Source organism: Triticum dicoccoides, chromosome 1A (assembly GCF_002162155.2).
Source record: "Triticum dicoccoides isolate Atlit2015 ecotype Zavitan chromosome 1A, WEW_v2.0, whole genome shotgun sequence".
NCBI lineage: Eukaryota > Viridiplantae > Streptophyta > Magnoliopsida > Poales > Poaceae > Triticum > Triticum dicoccoides.
In genome coordinates, this window is record NC_041380.1 from 146,233,432 (window position 1) to 146,250,792 (window position 17,361).

Sequence of the window (17,361 nt, forward strand, 5' to 3'; positions counted from 1 at the left end):
GCAGGCTACTGCACGCGGCCTCCTAGCGCGTCGGCGTGTGCGAGAGATGCGTGGTCTGCAGCTGCCGCTCCTCCAAGTTGCCCTTCGCTGCGCAAAGGACCTCGATCTCATCCGCTGCGTCGGGGATCTTGGGCATGCGGTTTCCCCCACGGGCAGCGGGCATGCTGTTTTCCCCACGGGCAGCGGGCATGCTGTTTTCCCCACGGGCAGCGACCTTCAAGTCTGCGACATTGACGGTTGGGGGGGCGCACCCCTCCTCGTCATTCTCCATCGCAAGCCCCCCACTCTTCCCTGTGCGGTGCAGACCAACAGCCGTCCGGCAGGAAGAAGGCATGGTGTCACCGACAACAACGCACCACGTAGCACCACTGCATTCCGTCACCGGGCGCCGCAAGGGCGCCTCTGCTGGTCACTCTTGCGACCACTTCCAGGTGGCCATACACATGCACTCCTTTTGTCCAGATGGTGTTCATGGGCACCAGGTGGCTGTACACGTGCACGTCCGACGTGCGGATGGTATCCACTTTTTGTTAAGAGGTCCAAAATAAATCGTCTCAGTCCATTTCAGGTTGAGAATAATAAAACAAGACGAGATGTAAAAGGCTTGTTTTTAGGTGTTAGGTTTGGGTTGCGTCGAGTCATGGTTATAAGTTGGTTAGGCTGCAGCTTGAGGACAAGCTGCATGTCCAGGTGGGGTGTAGTGTTAGAGTACGTAATGGGCCTAATGGGCCCGTTAGTCTTAGGGTTAATTAGAGATAAGAGTCTCTTTCTTAGGGGTCAAGTAAGCCTTGCTTGGGAGTCAAGTAAACCTCTTTATATAAAGAGAGGAGATGTATCAATCTAATCAAGCAAGAATTAAGAAGGAAATCCTTCCATCTTGCCCGGCCGTGGGCAAAAGGCCCCCGGCCGGCCTTCTTGCGCCCTCCTTCTAGCAGCGCCATAACAGAATGATAGGAAACCAAATGGTGAAGTTGAGCATTGCCTCACGTAGAACTTTTTAGTTCAAGATAGTATGTCATTATTTTCCGCTATGTTTTGTCATGCTGATTATGATGTCGCTGTTTGAACATGTAACCATTATTGATATAAAGGAGCAGATTTGGTATGCCCTTTTTGCAAATGACCAAACCTAACTAGGTTGGCAAGGTGGTGTTCAAACGACCAAAGCCAGCACCAATTCAACCTTGCCTCTCTGGCATGTGCTTATATTGAGGTGGATAAAATCTCTCTGTCACACTGAAAATCCAAGGCGGTGCAAGGGGCATAAAGAGAACCACCATAGGGGAAACACACTGTGGTGGGAGGGACACTTGCAGGGCGACAAAGATGGCGAGCTGACAGGCGTGGATACATCTAGGTACCTAGCTAGCTACCGAGAAGGGCGCTTGCCAAATTTTTAGTTAATATTGTTGTGTAAAATTTTAGTTTAAACCAATTGTATTAAAACATTACATGTTATTGAGGCAACTATTGTGATCGAAAAATTGATTTAGATAATCAGAACATAAAAAGAAATTCCTAAGATTACGTGTGTTACACGTGCACGCTTACTAGTTTTTAAAAATATTTGTGGATTGAGAACAGAAACGGAAAAAAAGAAAAGGAAAGTATTTGTATAAATAATTTGTTGTATGCAAGCAAGCTGAGCCCTTCGTATGGTGTTATTTTCTTCTCTGAAACATGCAGGCCAATTCATTAGAATATTCCATACTAGAACTATGCACTAAGCTTCAAAAAAAAAAGAGAACTATGCACTAAAATCTGAACTATATATACACACAGATGTATCTCTCACTACATTATGCCCTAACCCTCCTTTTGAGCTCAGCAGTAATCGATGGGAATTTCGGAACCAGTAGCGCATAACCATCGGTGAACATGGCCTCCTTGAAATTTTCATCCGCCACAAAGAAGCTAATGCACTTGTTCTTCAACGCTTGACAATTGTAGGTCTCGGCACAAGCTAAGATAGTTGCAACTGTATCTACCGATACTTTTTCCCATAACTTCTGGGTACAGATAATCTTCAGCCGGTCCAGTGCATACCGGTCAGCAGCAGCGAGCAGATCCTGAAACATCTCAACGGATGAGTCTGCGGGCTCGTCTTCTCCGGGCAATTCATCCGTGTATATGAACCGAAGCATAACTTTGAATGTTGCAGGTGTGATGTCGTGCAGCGTGATGGACGTCATTGTAGCCTCTGACATGGAACCGAAGAGCTCTGCTCTAAAGACCGGTGAGCGGGCAGCAAGCACCGCCCGGTGACCACGGAATGTCTCATCGTCGACGACGAATGACACGTCTGTCCTGTCAGCATGATCTAGCAGACGGCTAAGATGGGTTCCGATGTCTGGAGGCGGGACGGCAATGGGAGGACTGTCATCGATGAATGGTACATACAATTGTGAAGTGTCTCCCTGTTAAGTAATCTTGCTCCAAAATAGTTTCCTTGACGAACTGACTCCATCCCCAGCAGTCGCGCTGGTCTTTATCTCCATTGATTTTCGAAGGTTTGGAGTGTCCTGGATATCTTGGACGTGTCCCACGTAGGTGATTTGCCGTCCCTGCCGATTATGAAGATATCGAAGATGGCCCCGACGCTTGTGGATTTGCTCATGTGCTCGAGGTAGACAGAAATATACTCGCCCTTGTCGTCCTCGGTATCGCCACGCGGGTAGCACATGATCCTCCACAGATGTCCTCCGGCGGAGACGATGTCGGAATTTTTTTGAAAAATCTAGCATTGCTGGCTTGTCATTGATTTAGTAGAGGAGAGTTAAAAAAAATGAGACCAACCCAAAAGCTAACCCTCGTCCGTGCCAGGACTCGAACTCGGATAGGCTAGCAGCAACCTCAGCTGCCCAACCAACAGGTCGACGCCCCGTCCTCAGTTAAAACAAATACAGAAGAGCTCTTTGGCAAGAGCCTGCCCGAAGAAGCAAAAGAGAGAAAAAGGCTAATCTCTCCCAGAAGGGGACTAGATAGGGTGCGCTAAACTTTTAGCCCTGCAATAATCCAGAGCTCTAAACTTTTTGTGATACATGTAATGACATCGTCCGCGGATGCAGTTTTTCCTTTAAAAATGCAATCGTTCCTCTTCCTCCAAATTTCCCAGCAGACGAGCATGATGATTGAGGCCGCAGCCTTTCTCGCCTTCTTGTTTGCAAAATTCTGCAGGCATAGCTGCACTTTTTGGGTTGAGCTGCCGGTGTTGCTCCAAAGAGCGGGGTTCAGAGACCGCAGCCATTCCAAGTCGCTGCCTTCCTCCAAATCTCCAGGGCCAGGGGACACCCAGAAGAGGTGCACCGATGTTTTTAGGTGACGGATGCACAGCGGGTAGAAATATCCATTGACCCAATCTCGACGCTGAAGCCCGTCATTATACCACAGGCGATCGAGATGCAACAGCCAGAAGAAGATCTTCATCTTTCTTGGCGCCCAAGGTTTCCAAATGATGGAGCAAAGATCATTTTTTGTAGGCTCCTGAAACTGCATGCTGTAAGCCGAGCACACCGAGTACTAACCTGAGCCGCTCGCTGTCCAGGTGATCGAATCGTTGGTGCCTGCTGTTAGAGTCACATTTTGCACCGCTAGCAACCGCCAGAGGGAGAGGAACTCTGCGACGATCACAGACCGATCGCCATGTCTGAGGTCCTTTACCCAGGTGCGATCTGTGAGAGCAGCAGCCACAGACCTGCTTTTGCGGCGGGAGTGCGTGAACAGAGCCAGAAAAGCTTGGCTGAGTGGCCTGACCATAGTTGCCATGTTTTTGCTACGGTGGGAACAAGGGATGAGAGTCGGTGGCTGAAAAAATAGGATACAACGAGGGTATACATCTCTTAAACGATTTTTTTATAACGGGGACGCAATTCAATCCGTTTGGATACAATGAACCTGGTACGGTACCATGGGTCGAGGAACGCAGTTCCTGAAGAACGACGACTCCCTGACGGATGCATTCCTTATTGTTAATGGATCCCTTACAATTAATGGACTGGAGGAGTCCTTGAGAAAAGAAACGACGGCGCGTTTTCGCTGTTGGATCCTTGAACCTGAATCGAGGAGCAGGCTGCGGAGACGCCTAATCTTCATCAAATCGTACCGAATCCGACCTTGTTCCCGAATCCTATTCCGGGTCGATGAATCGGGATTCAGGGACGGCCTACCGTTTCCCGTTTCCAGCTACTATGGGCCTGACCTCCGGCCAGTGATTGTGCCAGAAAGATGCCGTCGCTCCATCGCCATTGTGACGGTCGTTGCTTGGTTGAACAGATTGTGGTCTTTTCCATCGCAGGGCACCGACCCACGGACTGCGAGGTTGCTGCCAGGCGAGCCAAAGCCACCTTAGCCGAAGAGCACGGCTGAACTTGACCAGATTCAGGATGCCCAAACCTCCGTGTTGCACCGGAATAGATGGCCTTGTGAATGGGAAGCTGCTGGCTTTGTTCGTAATCAACTTTGAATTGGAAGACATAAGAGGCCACGATGGTGGTCTCCGTCTCCGGCTCTGCCATCTTAGCTCGCTTACTGAACAACGCTCCGGTAAACGATTGTCACCACCCAAAAAATCGAGCAAGCAGAAGAAATTCAGACAAAATCGACCCGAACAAGAGCAAAACAGGGCACTCACTGGCTTGCCAGCTGCCGGAGATTGCGCTGCCTGCTGCTGTCGGTGGCTACGGTGCTGACGCGCCGCCGCGTGTTGACGTCAGCGTGCCCGTCTCCGATCCGCCGCCACCGTGTGTCCGCCTGGTCTGCCGCACCGCTGCTCAGTCGCGTGCTCTCGTGGCCACCGGCCGTCGCTACTTGCTCCGCTCAAAACCCTTGGGCCAAGAACATCGCAGATTTCCAGGTGGGGTTTAATCGATCTGAGACGCGGTCTGCTTTATTACGAACTAACACGCGCTGACTCTCCAGAACAGAATTTGAACGAACTCAATTCCAATTCTATCTGGGACTCTTCGCTTGACCGAACCGGCGTGGACGATCTGGTTTATAGAAGTGTGTGTTCGGGGCCATACTCCCTAGTCGATCAAAAGCAGCTAATTGAAAAAGAAAAACCGAACATTTGAGCACAACATAAACACGATCATATTTCGTACGTGTACATAGTAAGTACATTGTAGATTGCACGTATTAAACAGCAGTAATACACAAAAAGATAGCAATATTTTGCGACGAGATACAAGAAACTACGCGCGCGTGTACAGTGTACTGTACATACACAAACTCGCCACCCGACGTGGTCACCACGCGACAACTCGCATAGCCTCTCTGACTGTCTCTCCTCCCTTCTACAGCATCTTGTAGTTCATCACGGCGAGGAGCACGGCCCAGGCGACGCACGGCTTGGCGAGGTCGCCGGCGACGGGGTTCACGCCGCCGAACCCGCGGACGCAGGCGCCAGCGCCGGCGGCCATGGCGGCGCAGCACGCCATCCCGGCCCACCCGGCCCCGAGCCTGAGCGCCAGCGCCGGCCACGCCGCGGCCGCCAGGAGCTGCGCGGCGAACGGCGCCAGCGTCGCGCCGGGCCGCCCGTGGAGCCCGCCCTCCGCCCACACCATCCACGCGGCCAGCGCCATCACGGCCTCCGCGGCCACCGACCCTGCCCGCGCGATCGCCACCATCGCCGCCGACGGCGCCTTGGCCGTCCCCGAGGACGAGCCGGCGCCGGAGGCGTAGAAGGCGGCCGCGGTGAGCGCGGCCGAGACCGTGACGGCGGCCGCGAGCGACCGGAGGCCCCGCTTGGCGCGGCCCAGCTTCCTCTTCGGGTCCCGGCTGGTGGCGCGGGCGCCGGAACCGGGCATCCGCGCCGGCGCGGCGTCCACGCCCCCGACGGCGCGGCGGGTGAGGCCTTGGTCCTGGGTGGCGGTGGCGGTCTCCATGGACGATGGGTTATGGATCCTAACTCGGCTCGATTATTGCTTCGATCGGAGGTTCTCGCGCGTCTGGTGAATTCCCGAGCGTGGTGAGGAGGAAGGGGTCGCGGCGAGTGGTTAAGTACGCGCGAGGTTGGCTCGCGCCGGGACACGTGTGGAGAGGAGGTGGCGGGCGGGTGAGGCACGTGGCGGAGGGGCTCAGTAATCTATCCATTTTTCTCGGTCAGGTGACTGAGGCGGGCGATTAAAGGAGCTTCTGGAGTGGAGGTGACTCGGAGCACTCATGGACCCGCGTGATCTTGTCATCGGAATGGTTCTTGTTGACCGGAGAAGCAGTATTTTGTTTCAGAATTTTGATTTGATAATAGTATATGTGTAGTCACCGACCATATATGTTTGGGCTAGTTGTGTCATGTCAATTTGTAGAGTTAGATTAAATTGCACTACTAGTCGTATCATATTTTTTCCCTAAAAAAAGTCGTATCATACTTTAACATTTCAGTTTACACCAAGTTTCGCAGCGGGTCTACGCACTGAAACCACTTTAGCATTTTGGCCGCGGCGCAGCATGGAGAAAGAGGTAGAGATATAGGGGAGATGGGAAGAATCAACTGGGATGCTGAACGCATGACCTAATAGAACTGAATGAATATTTTCCTAGGGTCTCAACCTAGGGTTCTCTACTCCTCGCAATAGCGCTGTTGCGGGTTCCTTTATCGTCGGTTACATCCGTTCATGTCCTCGCCCTAATCCTACGCCGCCCCTCCCTTCCTTGGTGGTCCCTCTCCAACTGTGGTTGGTGACTTGAACGACCTACATTTGTTTTTTGGAAGATGCATCAAGATCCTGTTCGAGAAGTCACATCGAGCCTAACCGAGGGTTTTCTTTCGCAAGGGGGTGATGGTGAAGATCCAAGCAAGCTTCTGGAGCGACTACACCTGCAGTGCGAGGAGGTTCATGATTCAACATTTAATCTAGGAAGAACAAGTACATGAATCAGATGAAGTGGCTTGCTTTGGCCAAGTTGCTAAGAGAAGAATTTCAACCAGAATGTGTTGGTTGCTGACATGTGGGCGGCGTGAAATCCAGCACAGGATGTCGTTGTTGGAAGTATGAGCAATTTTACTGAATGATTTTATTAACAAAAATACGAGATAAAGCACGACTAGTATAGCAGTGATAAAACAAGTCATGCAATTTGACAAAGAGAAGATAAACATCATCTTCATATATGAACCGTAACTAAACATATCTAGAGCAGACAGTATAGCAAGTTGCATATATGAAATGGAGCCTAACATATCTAGGGCAAACACTAGAATAAGAAACTGCAGCAGGACTTCTAATAGAAAGAGGAAGAACACGTACGGGACAACAGCAGCAGAAGCGCTGGACTTGGGATCGGTGTCCTCGCCAGCATGTTGTTGAGGAAGTCGTCGACATCGGAGAAGAAGTCGTCGGAGTCCGGGGCGTCCGTGACGAAGAAGTCAGTAGTCGCGCGAAGCGCTCCCCAAAAACCTTATCACCCTTCTCCCATACAGGACTCAAAAGATGCGGTTTCGGAGGCCTACTGTCCCGACCTGCGGTGCACGCCGCAAGCTGGGATGGAGAAGATCATAGCAGCAGCGCAGTGCTCAGGAACTTTGTGGCGAGAGGAAGAGAATCTTCTGGTGTGTATCTCTGGAGAGGAGCGACCTCTTTTTTAAAGGCACACGAGAAGGACCCGAACAGGCTGCGATGGGAGGTGAAGCAACAAAGGGAGACGAAGCGAACAGACTTCAGCCGAGGAGGCGAGCCGTTCCGATTCAGTGTCCACTACAGAAAAATGTTTCAGCTCCCGCGTGACCTTTCGTATACCCGTTGTGCGTGGCAAAAATTTAGACATCGGCTCGTCTCATTCCCGCGGTGCGTCCCGTCGTGACGAGGCGTGGCGTGGCGGGCGGCAGAGGAGGAGCGCGCGTGGATGTCCCTCTTGTTCTCATGCTCATACAAGTGGGGAAAGAACCTCCCTTATAAGGAGGTCCAACTCCCACTAAACTAGCAGTATGAGACTAAACTTTAGTAATATCCTTTGTCTTACACAAATGAGCTAAGCGGGCCTCTAGAATTTATTTAGGAATTTCTGAAATAGTTATTGGGCTATCTCAAAATAGACTAAATCCTAGCAGTCGTCTGGAGAAGGATAAACCTAAACCTCTTCTCGGTTTAGATTGGAACAAAGCTCTTCATCAGGGACTATGTAATTTTAAAAGCTTCGCTCTTGTGATTGCAGAGTATGATGGCTTTATTAATTCGGAAAAGGTTAAGTTGAATCGTCTATAGACATGGCGCCAAATTCATAAACTACCTAATGGAGTTCTGAAGAACAAAAAAAATTCTAGAAAACATGGCTACAAGAATTGAGGAAGTGCAAGAGGTGCACATCACCCTTCCCGATGATTTTGTGGGAGAGATCATCCGAGTTAGAGTGAGACTTGACATGAACAAGCAAGAGACATATTTGTGAGCTTTACAACGAAGGGTGAAACTAAATTTAACATGTCAAATTTGAGAAGCTTCCAGTTTTTTGTCACACTTGATGCAAGATGGGGCACTGACATGAAAGAATGTGGTACGGGGGAACATGATGAATCAAAGTTTGAATGGGGACCTTTTATCATGACACCTAGAAGAGGAAGGGGTGGCATGAGAAGACCGAGAGTCGGCTGAGGAGGAGGAGGAGGTGGATGTGGTGACATGAATGGAAGGGGCGATGGTCGCCCCATGGGGAGAGGTGCAAACATGAGGTTTAGAGAAAGGGCATCACTACAAAAAGAATACACTTCTGTGATGATACGTGTTTGTCACAGTAGGTCATGTTTTTTGTCATGCATGTACATCCATGACGATTTTATGACAGAATCAAGATAGTCATACCTGTGCTGTCGTAGAAGTGCTCCATGACATTACCACAATTATCATCACGGAAATGTCCACTTCCATGACAATAAATCACGCGTCACAAAAATGCTTTCGTCAAGGGTGACCGACACGTGGCATCCACCATAACGGGTTGCCGTTAAGCTCTCGGGTCCGGTTTTGGATCCGATAGCCCGTTAACAGCCCGGACCAATGGGAATTTACCACATGTAAAATTCTGATTGGCCGGAGGAAACACATGTCAGCTCGTTAGTGGGTCAGATAGGCGCCTATGATATGTCGACACGTGCGACAACCCACCATTGGCCCATTTAGCTTACAAAGGCCGGCCCATTTGACTTGGTCAAAAGTTCGCGGGCTAGCCCATGAAAAGCCTGTTAACGGTCTCTTCGCAAATAGCCCATTTTACGGCCCGGTAACTCACGGCATGTTAGGGCCTACCTGAAATCGGCCCAACAACGTCATGTGGGTCATCGAATATAACACCAGCCCGTTTTACTTTCGGCCCATGTATGGCCCACGACGTCTTTCAGCCCATATGAGGCCTTTCGTATCTTTAGGCCCTTTAGAGGCCACGGTGACTCAAGCCATAATGAACAGTAAATTTCGTTGTACCCATTAACGGACCATGATTCACATGGGCCGTTTCTAGCCCGTGTTAGCTTTCGGCCTACAGACGACCCATACATTCTTGGGCTCCTTTCCGGTCCTCGATTACTTCCGGCCCGTTACTGGCCTGTTACCCTAATGGGCCAAATTCGGCCTGTGGCCAGAGTCGACCCGTTTGTGGCCTGTTAACCCGTTGCACCATTTCCAGCCCATCCTATATTCTGGCCCATCAACGACCCGTTATGCCTGTGACAAAATTAAGCCTTTGCTGTCCTCCGACCTGTTAACGACCCATTACCGTGTTGGGCCGATATCAATTACGCCCGTTTACGACCCATGTAGGCCCATTTATCCGACGGCCGAAGGCCCACCGATTCTACGACCCTGTTGGAGGCCCATTTATCGACGGCTCGTAGGAGGTCCATGGATCCTACGGCATGTAGCAGGGTTAGGGTTACCATGGTCCGTATATGGCCCATGGTTATTGCGGCCACTAGCAAACCAGGGAAAAAAAGACTAGGAAATAAATAAGCCCGAAGCTAACGCTAGGCTATTAAGGCGATTGGACAGATTACATCCACTCGGCATCAAAGATCGTCACCAGTGCAAATATAGGAAACACCCTGCACTATACAAAAATGGCTTGCAGTTTTCTTCAGCCGGCGACTGCCTGTTAAGAACAAATTTTGTATCCAACAAAACAAATTACAACTATAAAACAAAAGGTTGGCATAAAAGTTAACGGTTTGGCAGATAAATGCACCACCAGAAGCTCAGTTCATTTGACCTGAATGTTACGTTTTCATGTTGTATTGTCTGATGGAGCACCATAACCTTCGCCTTCATTTTTCCTAGGCTCCTGAACAACATAGCAAATGTCTGATAGTCTGATTTCAAAACCATGCATATCTTGACAACATCAAACAATGTCTGTCCTTGTTTCACAAAGGGTCTCTGTTAGGGCATGGACTTGTGTCTGGAGCGCAGATATAACATTGTTTTGAGCTTGCATATCTTGATCATGAGGCAATTTGGATGAGATTGCCTTAACAACCAACCCAGTATTATGCAGGAACGTGCTTTTGGCACTGTTAGTGGAAAGGTATTGACCCATTGCAGCAAGAGCTAACATTGCGGTTATAGTTCCCTCGCCACCTTCAGAAGGTGGCGGTTCCACCATTTTTCCCATAGCTTGCTGAAAAGTTGAGTTTTTACATTAGTAGTACCAGAACAGAAGATATTAAGGAGGCAACAAAACCAAACAAAATAGCTTTGGTCTATATAATAAAGCAAGTTCATCTCCATAAGCATCATTCATATTGGCATCTTGGCCACAAGCATAGCAAGCATCATCAAAAGGGATATTTCAAGAGAATCAAAGGGATCATAACAGTCATCAGAGCAATCATCCTTCGGTAAGCACGAAGGGGAATTAAACAATGTATGAGTTGAAGAGTTACTCTCATTAGAAGGTGGGCACGGGTGATCAATCCGCTCTTCCTCCTTTTGTTCTTCACTCTCCTCCTCATCTTTTTCATCCAATGAGCTCACAGTTTCATCAATTTCTTCTTCCATAGACTCCTGCAAAATATTAGTCTCTTCTTGGACAGCGGAGTATTCCTCAATATATTGTTTAACATAGGTATTAGAAGCATAATTCCCATAACAATATTCAAGTATAGCAAAATTTTCAGATTTGTAAAGAGTAGCATCATACTTTTCAATCAAAGAAGCAATTTCAAAAGCACCCTTAAAAGCAACAAATTCTTCAATTTGTTGAACATCATAGTAATTATAAACACCCTTAGCATATGAAGATAAGATTCCATTATCCATAAACTCACATTGGTAGGGAAGGTGTTTCTTAGGGTTTTCAGAACAACAAGTAAAATCATAATAATAGCATAAATTCCAAGCATAGCATTGCATAGTATTAATTTGATGCTGTAAAAGTTTCTCTCTTTCAGATATACGGTGTCGCACATAACAAGCATGCTCATCTAAAGATTTGCCCTCAACTAAGCTTGTTGGGGTTTCAGCACGAGCACATATGGATCGAAGATGATCCAAGTAATAAGCTTCAGCAGTGTGATAGATTTTGAATGGTTCTTCAATCATTGGTTCAGTAGGTACAACTAATTTTTTTTGGTATTTTACGTTTCCTACCCATAACTAAAGATAGAAAACAACTAAGAACATCAAATAAAAATTACTTAGTGATAAAGCAAACAAGCACACATGAGAATATTCACCCCACACTATTGCTCCCCGGCAACGGCGCCAGAAAAAGGTCTTGATAACCCACAAGTATAGGGGATCAATTGTAGCCTCTTTTGATAAGTAAGAGTGTCGAACCCAACGAGGAGCTAAAGGTAGAACAAATATTCCCTCAAGTTCTATCGACCACCGATACAACTCTACGCACGCTTGACGTTCGCTTTACCTAGAACAAGTATGAAACTAGAAGTACTTTGTAGGTGTTTTTGGGTAAGCTTGCAAGAAAGTAAAGAACATGAAAATAAAAGCTAGGGGTTGTTTAGATAAAGACACAACTAAATTAGTTTTAGTAGATAGCTTTTGTCAACAAGAAAGTTATTTGTCCCTAGGCAATCGATAACTAGACCGGTAATCATTATTGCAATTTTATTTGAGGGAGAGGCATAAGCTAACATACGTTCTCTACTTGGATCATATGCACTTATGATTGGAACTCTAGCAAGCATCCGCAACTACTAAAGATTCATTAAGGTAAAACCCAACCATAGCATTAAAGTATCAAGTCCCCTTTATCCCATACGCAAACAACCTACTTACTCGGGTCTGTGCTTCTGTCACTCATGCCACCCACCATAAGCAAATCATAAACATATTGCAAACCCTACAGCGGGAATCCCTCACACTTGCACGACACGGAGAGCACCATAGGACAGCACCAATAATAAAACATACAACACAAACCAATCACGATCACCAAATAGCCATTAGGACAAAACAGATCTACTCAAACATCATAGGATAGCCATACATCATTGGGAAATAATATATAGCGTTGAGCACCATGTTTAAGTAGAGATTACAGCGGGTAAGAGAGAGGTTACACCGCTGCATAGAGGGGGGGAGAGTTGGTGATGATGGCGGTGAAGTTGTTGGTGAAGATGGCGGTGATGGTGATGGCCCCAGCAGCGCTCCGGCGCCACCGAAAGCAAGGGGGAGAGGGGCCCCCTTCTTCTTCTTCTTCTTCCTTGACCTCCTCCCTAGATGGGAGAAGGGTTTCCCCTCTGGTCCTTGGCTCCCATGGCGTGGGAGGGGCGAGAGCCCCTCCGAGATTGGATCTATCTCTCTGTCTCTCTCTGGTTCTGAGTTCTGTTCTGGCTCTATTTCACCGTTTCGTATATATATGGAGATCCATAACTCCGATTGGCCTGAAACCTTCGCCTGATTTTTTTCCCGAATATTAGCTTTCTTGCGGCAAAAGAAGAGCGTCAACCGCCTTACGGTGGGCTCATGAGGGTAGGGGGCGCGCCCTAAGGGGGGGCGCCTCGTGCCTCGTGACCACCTCGGGCACTGGTTCGTGTTGATTTTCCTTCCAATTTTTCCATATTTTCCAAAAATAAGCTCCGTCCGTTTTTAACCCGTTTGGACTCCGTTTGATATGGATATTCTACGAAACCAAAAACATGCAACCGACAGGAACTGGCACTGGGCACTGGATCAATATGTTAGTCTCAAAAATAGTATAAAAAGTTGCCAAAAAGTATATGGAAATTGTAGAATATTGGCACGGAACAATCAAAAATTATAGATACGACGGAGACGTATCAGCATCCCCAAGCTTAATTCCTGCTCGTCCTCGAGTAGGTAAATGATAAAAAAAGATAATTTTTGATGTGGAATGCTACCTAGCATAATCTTGATCATATGTCTAATCATGGCATGAATATTAAGACACGAGTGATTCAAAGCAATAGTCTATCATTTGGCATTAAGACACTAATACTTCATGCATACCAACCAAGCAATTATGTCTTATTGAAATAACAAAGCCAAAGAAAGCTCATCCCTACAAAATCATATAGTCTGGCTATGCTCCATCTTCACCACACAAAGCATTCACATCGTGCACAACCCCGATGACAAGCCAATCAATTGTTTCATACTTTTGACATTCTCAAACCTTTTCAACTTTCACGCAATACATGAGCGTGAGCCATGGACATAGCACTATAGGTGGAATAGAATATGATGGTGGGGGTTATGTGGAGAGGACAAAAAAAGGAGAAAGTCTCACATCAATTAGGCGTATCAACGGGCTATGGATATGCCCATCAATAGATATCAATGTGAGGAGTAGGGATTGCCATGCAACGGATGCACTAGAGCTATAAGTATATGAAAGCTCAAACTGAAACTAAGTGGGTGTGCATCCAACTTGCTTGCTCATGAAGACCTAGGGCATTTGAGGAAGCCCATTGTTGGAATATACAAGCCAAGTTCTATAATGAAAATTCCCACTAGTATATGAAAGTGATAACTCAAGAGACTCTCTATATGAAGAACATGGTGCTACTTTGAAGCACAAGTGTGGTAAAAGGATAGTAACATTGCCCCTTCTCTCTTTTTCTCTCATTTTTTTCATTTTTTCATTTTTTTGGTGGGCTTCTTTGGCCTCTTTTTTTATTTGGGCTTCTTTGGCCTCTTTTATTTTTTTGTAAAGTCTGGAGTCTCATCCCGACTTTATGGGGGAATCATAGTCTCCATCATCCTTTCCTCACTGGGGCAATGCTCTAATAATGATGATCATCACACTTTTATTTACTTACAACTCAATATTACAACTTGATATCTAGAACAAAGATATGACTATATGAATGCCTTCGGCGGTGTACCGGGATGTGCAATGATCTAGCGTAGCAATGGCATAAAAAACGGACAAGCCATGAAAACATCATGCTAGCTATCTTACGATCATGCAAAGCAATATGACAATAAATGCTCAAGTCATGTATATGATGATGATGGAAGTTGCATGGCAATATATCTCGGAATGGCTATGGAAATGCCATGATAGGAGGTATGGTGGCTGTTTTGAGGAAGATATAAGGAGGTTTATGTGTGACAGAGCGTATCGTATCACGGGGTTTGGATGCACCGGTGAAGTTTGCACCAACTCTCGAGGTGAGAAAGGGCAATGCACGGTACCGAAGAGGCTAGCAATGATGGAAGGGTGAGAGTGCGTATAATCCATGGACTCAACATTAGTCATAAAGAACTCACATACTTATTGCAAAAATCTATTAGTCATCGAAACAAAGTACCACGTGCATGCTCCTAGGGGATAGATTGGTAGGAAAAGATCATCGCTCGTCCCCGACCGCCACTCATAAGGAAGACAATCAATAAACACCTCATGCTCCGACTTCGTTACATAACGGTTCACCATATGTGCATGCTACGGGACTTGCAAACCTCAACACAAGTATTTCTCAATTTCACAATTACTCAACTAGCACGACTCTAGTATCACCATTTTTATATCGCAAAACTATTGCAAGGAATCAAACATATCATATTCAGTGATCTACAAGTTTATGTAGGATTTTATGACTAACCATGTGAATGACCAGTTCCTGTCATCTTTCTAAATAGATATAAGTGAAGAAAGAGAGTTTAATTCTTTCTATAAAAGATATGCCCGTGCTCTAACAAATATAAGTGAAGCAAAAGAGCATTCTTCAAATGGCGGTTGTCTAAGTAAAGAGAAACAGGCAATCCAAACTTCAAATGATATAAGTGAAGCACATGAAGCATTCTATAAAGCCATACTCAAAGAATATAAGTGAAGTGCAAAGAGCATTCTATAAATCAACCAAAGACTATCTCATACCAGCATGGTGCATAAAAGAAAAATGAAAACTGAATGCAAAAGACGCTCCAAGATTGCACATATCGCATGAACGAAATGAATCCGAAAACATACCGATAATTGTTGAAGAAAGAGGGGATGCCTTCCCAGCATCCCCAAGCTTAGACGCTTGAGTCTCCTTGAATATTTACTTGGGGTGCCTCGGGCATCCCCAAGCTTGAGCTCTTGCCTCTCTTCCTTCTTCTCACATCGAAATCTTCTCAATCATCGAACTTCATCCACACAAAACTTCAACAGAAAACTCGGTAAGACCCGTTAGTATAATAAAGCAAATCACTACTCTAAGTACTGTTGCAAACCAATTCATATTTTGTTTTTGCATTGTGTCTACTATAGTATAACTTTTTCATGGCTTAATCCACTAATATAAATTGATAGTTTCATCAAAACAAGCAAACTATGCATCAAAAACAGAATCTGTCTAAAACAGAATAGTCTGTAATAATCTGAACATTCACCATACTTCTGATACTTGAAAAATTCTACCAAAATTAGGAAAAATAAAAAAAAATTATAGGAAGACAGTGCAAAAATAATCAGAACCATTTGACGTTCCAGCTAAAAAATGTAAAATTGCGCACTACAGCCAAAGTTTCTGTCCTACACCGTACAAACCATCAAGCAAATGTAAACATCCTAAAGGCAAACCTTGGCACATTATTTTTATAATACAATGGAATTGTACAAGGGGATAATTATTTTTATTGAAAAGTTTCTGTAATCAAGATTCACAAAGTTTCCGTGAGCATGAACAAAGTTCAAGGCTAGCTCCCACTTCAACAATGCTTGTCTCTCTCACTTTCGCTTTTCTTTTTGAAAAAGCTTTGGGTTCCCCTCTTTATTTTTGTTGTTTTAAAACTATATGAAAGCACTCAATAGAAATAAATGACTCTCTAAAACTTCCGAGTTGTCTCCCAGGCAGCGCTTTCTTTAAAGCCATTAAGCTAGGCATATAGTGCTCAAGTAGTGAATCCACCCGGATCCCAAGGTATATCAAAGCCAATTTGAATCAACGATGATTTGTAATTTAGTGGTGAGCACAAGGTAACATATATCATGTAATGACGAAGTTTAACTCTCTTCCTATGCATCGGCATGTCATAAAAGAACAACTCATGCACACAAAGTAAAGGCCAATGCATAGTATAAACAGTTTCTTGCAATTTTATCATATTGGAAACATAGAGAGGTGGAGATATAGTTCCTCTCTCATAATAATTGCAAGTAGGAGCAGCAAGTACATGCATATTATATTCATCAAATCATCATGTGCAATGATAAAAGGCAGCCCATCAATATAATCCTTAATAAAAGCAAACTTCTCTGATATAGTGTAATCGGGAGAATTCAAAAAGATAATAGGACTATCATGCGTGGGTGCAATAGCAACAACTTCATGTTTAACATAAGGAACTATAGCAAGTTCATCTCCATAAGCATCATTCATATTGGCATCTTGGCCACAAGCATAGCAAGCATCATCAAAAAGGGATATTTCAAGAGAATCAAAGGGATCATAACAGTCATCATAACAATCATCCTTCGATAAGCACGAAGGGGAATTAAACAATGTATGAGTTGAAGAGTTACTCTCATTAGAAGGTGGGCACGGGTGATCAATCCGCTCTTCCTCCTTTTGCTCTTCGCTCTCCTCCTCATCTCTTTCATCATATGAGCTCACAGTTTCATCAATTTCTTCTTCCATAGACTCCTGCAAAATATTAGTCTTTTCTTGGACAGCGGAGTATTCCTCAATATATTGTTTAACATAGGTATTAGAAGCATAATTCCCATAACAATATTCAAGTATAGCAAAATTTTCAGATTTGTAAAGGGTAGCATAATACAATCAAAGAAGCAATTTCAAAATCACCCTTAAAAGCAACAAATTCTTCAATTTGTTGAACATCATAGTAATTATAAACACCCTTAGCATATGAAGATAAGATTCCATTATCCATAAACTCACATTGGTAGGGAAGGTGTTTCTTAGGGTTTTCAGAACAACAAGTAAAATCATAATAATAGCAT

General features: G+C 45.6%; 1 protein-coding gene and 1 pseudogene across 1 annotated transcript; both read right to left on the reverse strand.

The window, feature by feature from the left end:
* Positions 1–1,799: 1,799 nt before the first annotated feature.
* On the reverse strand, positions 1,800–4,514 carry LOC119352316 (annotated as a pseudogene).
* A 532-nt stretch (positions 4,515–5,046) lies between these two features.
* On the reverse strand, positions 5,047–6,033 carry LOC119275216 (translocator protein homolog). The gene has a single exon (XM_037556053.1). It carries the CDS (start codon positions 5,883–5,885, stop codon positions 5,295–5,297), a length of 591 nt encoding a protein of 196 aa, XP_037411950.1. The 5' UTR covers positions 5,886–6,033; the 3' UTR covers positions 5,047–5,294.
* Between the last annotated feature and the right edge of the window lie 11,328 nt (positions 6,034–17,361).